The sequence below is a fragment of the Mastigoproctus giganteus genome, chromosome 2, assembly GCF_048544385.1.
Source record: "Mastigoproctus giganteus isolate SK-2022 chromosome 2, ASM4854438v1, whole genome shotgun sequence".
NCBI classification, from domain to species: domain Eukaryota; kingdom Metazoa; phylum Arthropoda; class Arachnida; order Uropygi; family Thelyphonidae; genus Mastigoproctus; species Mastigoproctus giganteus.
This window is the reverse complement of record NC_143576.1, coordinates 76238952-76250960: the sequence shown is the minus strand read 5'-3', so window position 1 is coordinate 76250960 and position 12009 is coordinate 76238952. Positions and strand designations below refer to the sequence as shown.

General features: G+C 39.1%; 1 protein-coding gene across 3 annotated transcripts in view; it reads right to left on the bottom strand.

Annotated features, from left to right (window-relative positions):
• Window positions 1-12009, bottom strand: part of LOC150089350 (gamma-tubulin complex component 4-like) — a 290737-nt gene that overhangs the window by 177104 nt on the left and 101624 nt on the right. For all 3 annotated transcript variants that reach the window (XM_090389092.1, XM_090389086.1, XM_090389099.1), the window contains exon 7: window positions 2071-2230. In XM_090389092.1, the coding sequence (XP_090245218.1) occupies window positions 2071-2230 (160 nt within the window). The remainder of the gene's footprint in view (window positions 1-2070; window positions 2231-12009) is intronic.

Below are 12009 nucleotides of genomic sequence, written 5' to 3'. Positions count from 1 at the left end.
GAAGAGGGAATGCCCTCTGTTGAAGCTTCTTGCAAATTAACAATCTTTGGTTTTGAGGTGCAACATACTCCAAGCTGGAACACACACACACACACACACACACACACACACACACACACACACACACACACACACACACACACACACACACACACACTAACCTTGCCCTCAATGACACCTGAAGATCTTCTCTAGGTCACATAGCACTATGGAGAAGAGAGCAGCTAACAAAAACAGATACAATGTCCCCCCCAACCTTCACCCAAATGTTAAAGGTCACTTCAGCTGACAGAAAAATCGTCGTCTCTCTCTCTCTCTCTTTGTACAAACAATGGCTGTGCATAATTGATTTCCACATACTAGGATGTCAAAGACTAGTAAATCTTCTTACTTGTTATGCACTGTATGTTTTCTCCTGTATTACTTCACCTTGCATGCACATCATGCCCTTTGATATATATATATATTAGAAAACACCTATATACAATCAGTGATTGCTGAATTATGACCACCTCCATCTGTAATGGACTATGTTGCATACCTCACAGTATAAAAAGCTGAACAGTTTCATATGCTGGAGCAGCGGCAATTTGCATCTGGTCGTGCAAGTCAAAGTAATAAAGTTGCAGTCATGGAACATAGTAAAGATATCACAGAGTTTCAAAAGGCCATGATTGTGGGAGCTCGTGCATCGGGTGCTTCCACTTCGGAAGTGGCATGCCTTGTTGGTTGCTCATGGCCCAATGTAGTTAAGGTGTACAAAGAATAATGTGGAATGGTCAAACCACTTCCTACTGACAGAACTGTAAACTTATCAAAAGCCACTGTTGTTTTTCCTATACATCACAGTTTAAAAAAAAAAAATAAAAATACATTTATTGTGTTGTCCCTCTGACATGTAGAATATATTTAAACTGATATACAGAATATGTCATGAAATATAGTTTATGGTAATAAAAGAAGTATACATGCTTTAATTGTGAATTTATCATTAATGATAATGAATGTTGCTGTTATTAATGTTGCTGTCATTAATGAATGTTGCTGTTATTATTATTAATCTGATTTTTCAGCTAACATCATCTGAATTTTCAACTAACAGCATGTGTCAACAGTCCTGATTGCTACTCCACCCATGAAAATTTTACACCACAATAACTGTGAAAAAATTGCTGAATTTTACAATAAAATCTATCAAGCTTACTTTGGTATCAAAATTGAGGATAGAGACAAATCACGAGTGCCACATTACATCTGCCATTTGTGTATGAAAATGTGACATAATGGGTTAATGGAAGATGAAAATCCTTGATGATCGAGGACATCACATTACATCTGCCATTTGCATATGAAAATGTGAGACAATGGGTAATGAAAATCCCTCAGATTTGGTGTGACATGGACCAGGTAACCATTAACAGGTTACAACAGGAGAAGTTAAGAAATACACACTGAGTCTGGACATTAGATGACTGTCTAATCATGAGGAAATCCCTCACCCCAAAATCCACTTTGGGGTGGGGGATTTCCTCATGATTAGACAGTCTTACCCTTTAGTAACCTGCTATTAACATATATAATATTTAAATTAAATGTTAATTTTCATTTATTGATCAATAATAATTCTGGTATACATGATTTTTGTTGGCTGAAAACTATGAGCACAAGTTTCATTCCCTAACTAACAGGATTATCAAAACTACAGTAATTTTTTTTTCTATAAATACACATCATGTTGAGGTGAGTTCTGTATATAAATTAAACTTTTGCTAATTTTTATTCATCTCATCAGAGGATCAAACAATTTTGTAAGGAAACTGTGATTTTGTCAACCACAAAATTATATCAATTCCATGGATTATTTCCTGATCATGTATTATTTCCATCACTTCCTAATTCACCATTTACTCACCACAACTATCCAAGTATCTTCAGCGAATAAACACTATCTCATCTGCTAGATTAAGAAGTATTATAAAATTGCAGCATATGCTAACCACATTAAAATTTGTATATTTTAGTAGAGAAATAATTTTTCAAAAATTATAACATAATTTTATCAGAACATACCTATGTTATGACTTTGATCATGAGATTTTCCAAACACTGAAACTGACTGTCCTATAAACAATATTTTATCTGCAATGTGACTGGGTAAATAAGATGGCAGCATATCGGCTTCTAATTTGTATCTTTCTAAGGGATATGACTTATCATCCTTATAGTGATCCTGAAGTAAGAAAGGAAATGTACACTGATGTGCATATACTTTTATTCACAAAGTAAAAAAGATTTTGCAATTACAGTAAAGTCTCCACTGGCTTTTACAATTAGATATAAAATAGAAATTGTGAAAGCTACAGTAAAGTCTTTGGAAGATCCAAAATCCAAAAATGTCCATTTTCTGACCGTACAAAAAATATTATCATAAGATGAAAATTACTAGGAAGAGCAGCTGTGGTGCTTGATGCAAAGACTTTACCTTTTAAGGACTTTGAAAGGGTAAAGGACATGCTGAGGACTTCATTTTAGTGTTACATGACAAGTGGCACCAGGAGTCTCCACCCCTGTGGTGATGTGAACTCTGTGTCGTAAAACTCTGTAAAGGCCAAAGAGTGTGAGTTGGTGTTTGTGCAGTAGTTGGTGAATGGTTGTGTTGTACATCTGGCCACTTAATCCAGGGAGGAGAAACATCACCCCCCCCATTGTCTGTCCATCAGCATGTAGTCAGGCCAGAAAATAGGGAATAAGTCATACCCAATGCTCTGTTCAAAGCATCAGAGACTTCACATCTCAGGTCGCTTCCTCCCAAATCAAATGCTAACAGAAGTATAGCACCTCGATGTCGACTTGAAAGAGGTCTTATTAGTTTGTTTGAATCCTAGAAGCCAATAAGAACAAGCTTGTGCTCCTGTCCACACCATCTGCCAAGTTCTCCTACACCAAGACAAAACTTGTTTTTTTTATGCGTGGGGCAAACTCTAACCTGATATTATTGTCTTTAAACAAGAGTGCATCGACGAGTCTCCACAGAAAAGATATGTGCCATTCATGTATATTATATATATTGTAGATATGCATAATCTCATGTAGCATTGTAAATACAGTTAACACTTTCATCATGTGAGGAATTATGATATCATGTTACATTTTTTTAATTTTTACATCTTTGTGTACATAATTATTTAAATCTGATGCAAGCCCCTGGCTTTTGGCTGCGGTGGGACAGTTGAAACTATTTACATCTATCTACATTGTATTCATCTATTGCAATAAAGATTTCCTCCCTCTCTCTATTCTGGTGGAGCAAACTCTGGGACTTAAGCTTCCCAGGAAGGGCTCGGGGGGGGGGGCAGAAGTTTTTGTTGAACAGGAGACTGGGGGGACGACCCAGAATGGGAGAGAAGTTTTTGTTGAACAGGAGACTGGGGGGACGACCCAGAATGGGAGAGGAAGTTAAACCTTTGTTAGTCCAACATATAAACAAATGGATGGGTGGATGGGGGAAAGCATCCACCAGATTGGGATTTAGGAGAGGAGAGTCCAGGTGGAGGAACATTATGACCGTACCTTCAGGCAAAACTAAAGAGGGGTAGCGGGGGGGGGAGATCACATGGTGTGTGAAGGATTAAAGCATAAGGTCAAGGGGCCCTATGTGCAGGAGTAGCCATGCCAATGATGGCTGTATCTGCAATGGGCCTGAGACAGGCCGAATCGCAACACCAGATTCTAGGAGGCTAGGAACAACAATCCCACATTATGCCAAGACAATGTCAGCAGTCAATTTTGGTATTTTTATCTCACACTGGCATGAACCAGTGTCAGAAAGCCCACATCATGCCATGATGCAATGTCAGCAGTCTAATCAAGTTATGGCCCATCTCTGAGGGCCCCCCCCCCCCAAGAACAGTGTCCTAGGCAGGCCCCTCAGAGATAGGCATAGTGTCCCTCCCCCCGAGACCAGGCCCTTTCATCATAAAATTTCATCATTGGGTAAAGACTATGCTACTGCAACAGGATCTATAAAAATTAGGCACATGGACTGTGTAGTGACAACTGAAGTTTAAAATTGACAAACGCAAAGTACTGCATATGGGCAGCAGTAACCCAAGAGTAGTAGTAGTTGTTTGGTTTTTTTTTAGGAGCATTAGCAACTAAAGCCATATTACTTGGGGGATATGCGGTGGTCATTCCCTGACCTTTCCACATCCTCCATATTTGGTGGTCACGGGCTCAAACCCCGGTCTAATCAAGAAGTGTGTGCTACGCACTGCTGCTCCTGCCCACCTGGCTGTGGAGGTACCAGTAACCCAAAAAAAAATGTACCAACTCTGTGGTACACTAAGGGAGGTGGAGAATGAAAAATACCGGGGGTAATTGTGCAGTCAAATATGAAGTTCTCTGAGTAGTGCAGACGGGATGGAGGTCATGGAGTTTTGTCAATATCTAGGAATTTTGTTAGCAGAGACAAGGAGGTGATTATCCTTTTGTATAAGGCAATGGTCAGGCCACACACTGGGTACTGTATACAGGTCTGGAGGCCTCATTTTAGGAAGGATGTAGAGTTGCTAGAACGAGTACGGAGAAGGACAACAAGATTGGTGAGAGGAACAAAGAGGTGCTCTTACCAAAACAGGCTTAAGTTCTGCAAGCTGCAGCATCTGGAGACTAAGCATCTGCGAGGTGATCTGATCGAGGTGTATAAGGCCTTGAATGGTTTGAGCAGGCTCAATGCTGATGGGATACTTCTGCATGCCAAGATTAAGAACCTGAGGGTGGCACAGATTCAAATTGAGGAAAGACAGTTGTAGAATAGATGTGCAGAAGTTTGCCTTTAGACAGCAGGTAGTTGATTGCTGGAACAGACTTCCATGTGTCGTGGAAAGTTGATAGCTTAAATAAATTTAAGGCTGAACTAGACAAACATTTGGAGTGACCAGATGGGTGAAATGGGAAGGTTTTTTTTTTTTTTTTTTGGCTGAAGCTGTATAAGCTTGCTTTCTTGCATCATATGCCTCAACAATGCTAATGCTAATATGGAAAACTGGTCAGTACAACTCATTCCTATTGGAACCAGGTCGAGGGGGGGGTCCTGAGACCTAGGATAAAGCCATTGAATTATCTAATTTAGTGACATTTTAAGGGATAGTCACTGATTATTGAAAATATTGTTTGGGCACATTCAACCAAGGCCTTGCAATAGCTTTGTTCTGTTTTGAAAAGATTTTCATGGTCTTTTGCTAATTAATTGACTTCTTTCATTGTCATACTTTGGACAATGATATAGTACATGTGCCTAATTTTCATTGGCAGCACCACAGTGTTAAGTGGGTTGGAAAACTGCTAGCTGTGGGGGGGGGGGAGAGATACACAGACTAAAAGATTAACGGTAGCTGCAGGCAGAGGCAAAAGTGATTCTTGCACTGCTTCTATTGAAATGAGAAGCAACCTGGAAAGCAAGTTGCTGGGGATATCCAGGACTGCTGGGAGTCATAGTGAAAAAAGTAAATACATGGGCTGTGTTAAATTGAATTGGTGTATACTTGCATATACACCAATGCTATAAGTATAGTTAATAAATTTGATGAGTTTACGTGCTGGTCAAGACATCAAAGGCAGATATCATTGGGATATCAGAGACGTGGTGTCACACAGATATAAACAGTAGAGAATTGGAATGTGTACAGAAAGGACAGAGAGGACAGGAAGGGAGGAGCAATTATGCTGTTAGTTAAGAAACACATCAAATCTAATCAAATTGACATTGGTGGACAATGCAATGTTGAGTCAGAGTGGTGTGACATAAGCACTGAGAAAGGGAAAATGAGTAGGTGTGTGTTATAGGCCTAATGAATCTGATGAGTACAACGAGCAATTGTGCAGAGAAATATAGTGGACCAGTAAATCAGAATGTCTTATAATGGGGGAATTTAACTTTCCAGATATTGACCGGAACTTGTGATTTGGTCACTCACACATTAGCAAGACTTTTGTGGATTTATTGGATGACTTTTTTACAGCTACATGTTCAAGAAGGAACCAGAGGGAGCAATACTCTTGATCTGATTATCAGCAGTGATTATTCATGCATTAAGAATTTGCAAATAAAGGAACCATTGGATGACAGTAATCAGAGTGTACCAATATGGGATTTACTTAAAGATGTAACTACCGTCAAGAGTAAAGTGAAGGGCTTTTGCTTTCATAACGGTGACTACAGTGGTCTCAGATAGTTTTTAAATTCTATACAGTGGGATCAACTGATGCTGTTACCAACTGTGAATTCTAAATGGGAAGCCTTCGGGAACATGATCTTGGAGGCTACTAGGCTTTTCTTACCAACTAAGAAATACTGTTCAAGGTTTAGGCCTAAATGGATGTCAGATGAATTAATGAGGCTTGTGGCAGAAAAGAAAAATGCACGGGATGCATATAAATTATAAGATGACAAGAAGCACACGGTATATATGTTAGGCAGACGAGGGCAGATTACAAGACATTTTAGCCAAAGGATGCAAAGAAAAACAGCAGAGTTCTTTGCTTATATAAACTCTAGAAGGAAAAGGATGAATCAGATTGGTCCACATAACATACAGTGGCAGACAAAAAAACTGCATCACTTTAAAAAAGTGACATTTGTAGTGAAACGTATAAGATATTGTTTGCTTACAGTCATTTTGTTTGTCGCAAAGCAAAGGTATTGCATCAGACAGTAATTGCAAGGTATTCGATCAGCCGTTTCTATAAATACAGCGTTGGAAGGGTATACACGCTCATTAGTATCCTGTTTTGTGGAGGTGTAAGCAGGGTGGGCATTAGGCTGGACGTCGCCCGCCTGCAAAGCTGAAATGGGTACCCCTGCATTGCAAGGCAGGCGCCCCCAAACATACTAAACTCCATACTAACACTTCGAAATGGCTCCCACCTTGTAGTGGCGCCTGCCTGCAATGCAGGCCCTGCAGGACCGCTTCCACCGGCCCTGGTTGTAAGCATGGCTCCATATGTTCAGTTGACTCCAAGAAAAAAAAGTGTAGCTGTTGCTCTGTCCCAAGGAAGGGCTTTCTACGCTTACTATTGCTGATAAAGTAGGCTGCCACCAATCAACAGTATCCCAGGTGGTGAAATTAAAATGTGAAACCGGTGATGTGAAGAGAAGACCTGGATCAGGCCATAAGAGAATGACTACATCTTCTCAAGATTGATATTTGAAATGGCTATGCCTTCGTGATCCCGAACTAAAACTGCACTTTGAGATGGCCTCTGGTGTTAAAATAAGTGCACAAACTATCCAAAGATGGCTTTCGGAATGTGGTCTGCATGCCTATTGGCCCAAGACAACACCTTTGTTGACCCAACAAACGAGGAAGTGACTTGCTTGGACTAAAACGCATGTTTCATGGACACAAGAGCAATGGGACACTGTCAGACAATGAAAATCAGAGGCATATGATCCTGACTGTAAAGTTTCCTGCCAGTCAGATGGGCTGGGAATGCATAATAAGCAAAGGGGTGGGGCAAATTAAGTTTATTAATGGAACAGTGAATGCAGAAACCTACAATACTATCTTGAAGGAGTGCCTGAAACCTGTTATTAGGGATCACCACACAGACGTGCATTTTTCAACAGGACCTGGCCACACAGCAAAACTGGTAAGTTTTATGCTATTTCGATTTAATGATGAGTTTGTCTTCTTGTCTCAAAAGGCTTAAAACATACTTACACCAATGTTTTCCCTCGTTTTTCTCCCTTAAGGTGCAGTCATACCTCAGAAATGCTGATATTACAGTGTTGGACTGGCCCTGGCAACTGGCCAGATTTGAACGCTATTGTACCATGCCCGTACCATGCAAGAGAGCATGGTACGGGCATGGTACAACGAAATTGGGCAAAAGTATATCCAGAAGTTGAGTAGTAGTAGTGGTGTGTGATGCAAGAAAGCAAGCGTATGAGCTTATGCAGCATCAGCCAAAAAAAAAAAAAAAAAAAATACTAAACAATCCCCTCTAAATATTTGTCCAGTTCCTCCTTAAATTTATTTAAACTATCAACTTCAACGACAGATGGAAGTTTGTTCCAGCAATTAACCACCCGCTGGCCAAAGGCAAATTTCCGCACATCTATTCTACATCTGTCCTTCCTCAATTTCAATTTATGCCCCCTTAGGTTCGTAATCTGAACAAGTGGAAGAATCCCATCAGAATTCAGCATGCTAAACCCATTCAAGGCTTCAATCAGATCACCTCACAGGTGCCTAGTCTCCAGCTGCTGCAATTTGCAGAACTTAAGCCTCCCCTGATAAGAGGATCCCTTCATTCCCCTCACCAATCTTGTTGCCCTTCTCTGTACACGTTCAAGCAAATCTACATCCTTCCTAAAATGAGGCCTCCAGACCTGCACGCAGTACTCAAGGCATGGCCTGACCATTGCCTCATACAGAGGGGAAATCACCTCCTTTTCCCTGCTAACAAAATTCCTGTATATCATTGACAACACCCCATGAACTGCCCTGCCAGGCTGTCTGCATTGCTCAGAAAACTTCATATCTGACTGCACAATTACTCCCAGGTCTTTTTCATTTTCTACCTCCTTAAGTGTAGTACCACACAGTTGGTACGTTTCTCTGGGGTTACTTCTACCCATATGCAGTACTTTGCATTTTTCGATGTTAAACTTCAGTTTAACTTTTGCCACTTCTCAGCCCATCTGCCCAAATTTTCTAGATCCTGTTGCAGTAACACACTGCCATTACTGTCATTAACAACCCTGCCAACCTTTGTATTATCTGCAAACTTTGATACTAAGCCTGATATACCTTCATCAATATCATTGATAAATATACAAAACAACAGTGGACTCAACACTGAACCCTGTGGGATTCCACTAATAACATTAGTCCACGAAGAGCAGCACCCATTGATTACCACCCTCTGTCTTCTCCCACTCAACCATCCTTTTATCCATTGTAGAAACTTACCCTTAATACCATTCTGCTCCAATTTGTACAGTAGTCTTCCATGCGCAACAGTGTCAAAAGCTTTCCTGAAATCCAAGTATACAATATCAAAATTATTTTTTAACTCTGTGACAAATCGTTGCAAGGCTGTATGAAGGCTGCAATTAGGTATTTCAGGAGGAGTCTTTTTATTGGATTTCATTCACAGAGATACGTATTCCATCTAACAAATGCATTTCGAATATTTCTGCAACCCACAATACAGCGCAAAACACATTTGCTTGCAAAATGCACAAGTGATGCAGTTTTTTTTGTCCACCACTGTAGATGGTTTGACTATTGATGATCATGTTCAGGTAGCTGATAAATTGAATGAGTATGAGTACTGAATGAGAATGCCAGAAGCTTATCAAACTCTAACAGGGAGCTAAGTAATTTTTTAATAACTGAGAGCAAAGTGGAGGAGAAATTGTTGAAATTAAATATAAGGAAGGCACCTGGGGTGGATGGGATCTATCCAGTTATATTACAGGAAGTAGCAAAGGAAGAGATTTCATGGTATTTTTCTAATACTTCATCAAAATGGGAAAACCAAAAATGTAAAAAAGGAAACATACAGCAAAAAAAAAAAAAAAAACTTCCAAATTATCTGTCCATCCCTCTTATAGTCTATCCAGTTCTTCATTGAATTCATTCAATTACCCAACTCTATAATACCAGATGGAAGCTTGCTCCAACAATCCTACCTGCTGGATGCCATACATCTATTACCCAGATGTCCCTTATGTCTGTAGTGTGATCAACAGAAAGGATACCATAAGCACTGAGCTTACTTAATCCATTCTAAGCCATAAACACCTCAATCAGATCTCTTCACAAGTGCCTAGTCTTCAGATGTTGAAAGCTGCAAAACCGAAGCCTTTCCTAATAACAGCACCTTTTATTCTTCTCACCAATCTTGTTGCTCCTCTCTTCACCCATTCCAACAGATCTACATTCATCCTAAAATGAGGCCTCCAGAACTGAATGCAGCACTCAAGCTGTAGCCTGACCATTGCCTTACATCAGCAGTTCCCAACCTTTTTCGACTTGCAAGCCACCTTTAAAATAATATTTTTAGCACGAACCACTAAGCCTATATTCTCTGAAATCATATAATAGTTCTGAATTTGTATTATAAAATATTTTCCAGTACTACATTTTTATAAACGATATTGCATAATAATATAAAATTATTATTAAGTACCTATGTACATAACAATGGTCTTTGAGAATGAAAAAAAAATAATAATTAGTATGGAAAACATTTATTTAACTCGATATACTGTAAGGTAGCAAACTAATCATAAGGAATTATGGGAGATGTGGTTTCTTTCATTGGCAATTCATTACTTTTTATTTAATTTCATTTTACTTTATTCTCTCTGTGTATTATTAGTTATAATTTTTTATAACTCTTACCACAGCCAAATGGTGCGATGCATATCAGTACGTTCACACTCAATCTCTCCCACTAACACCTTATTGCACATGCTTGCTGTGTAAGGGCATGTGACCCAAACCACAACTAAATATACATTTACAAAAATATACCTATGTAAATCAAAGTAGACACCATTACAGAATATTTAGTGCAAACCCCCAGGGTTTCACAAATCACCAGCTGGAAATCACTGCCTTATACAATAGTATAACCACCTCATCCTTATTTTCCTAAAAATTCTGTATATCACTAACAAAACACCATTAGTTGTCCTAGCAGTTTCTCTGCACTGCTCACAAAACTTGATATCTGAATGCACAATTACTGCAGGTCTTTTTTTTAATCTCCACTACCCCGAGTATAGTACTACACACTTGGCATGTTAATCTGGGATTATTTCTACCCATATTCAATACCTTGCATTTGTGTATGTTACACACATTAATTGCTGCTTCTCAGATAATCTGTCTAACTGTTTTAGGTCTTATTGCAAGTATCATACCCTGATTACTGTCATTGACCAACCTTCCAACCTTTGCATCATCCGCAAACTTAGACATTAATATCATTAATAAATAGTGAAAACAACAATGGACCCAGCACTGAACCCTGGGGAACTCTCTGTCATTTCTCACTCAACCACCCCTTTATGCATACCAGTAACTTGCCCACAATACCAAACTGCTCCAATTTATATAGTAGTCTTTCGTGTGGAACAGTATCAAAAGCTTTTATGAATTCTAAGTATACAATGTTAAAATTATTTTTTGCATCCAGTTCCTTTGTTATTCATCATAGTATCCAGTTAATTTGGTCAAGCAAGATCATCCCTCAATAAAGCCATTATGTGATTATGGTATAACTGCATTACTTCTTTTACCAGTGACCATTATTTTTCCTGAAACAGAAGTCAAGCTAACAGATTTGCAATTGCTCATGTCACCCTTTGATCCCCATTTGTGAACTGGGGATACATTCATACACTTCCACTTCACAAGGACCTTCTCTGAACTCAAAGATGCTCTCACAATTATGGTTAAAGGTTTGCTTACCTCATTTGTTGCCTTTGTTAATAACTAGACAGATCCCATCCACTCCAGGTAACTTTTATACATTTAGCTTCAACAGTTTCTCTTCCACTTTCCTCTCAGTTATCACAAAACTAATTAACTCCCTGTTAGAAATGGAGAAACTTATGACATCGCATTCTTAAAAAAATTCCTCTTGCAACAAGAGCAAGATCAGCAATTAAATGATTCATATCTAGTGGAAGAATTATTTCATCCACTTGCTTCAGGCATTTACATAAGTAAAGAAAGAAAGAAAGAAAGAGAGAGAGAGAGAGAGAGAGAGAGAGAGAGAGAGAGAGAGAGAGAGAGAGAGAGAGAGAGAGAGAGAGAGAGAGAGAGAGAGAGAGAGATAATTGAACAGTATTGCTTAGTTGGTATGAAAAGCCTAGTAGCTTCTATGATTACTTCCATTTAGATTTTGCTACTGGTAACATCATCAGTTGATCCAATTGCATAGAATTTAAAAACTGCCTGAGACCACTCTAGTCATTTTTATGTAAGC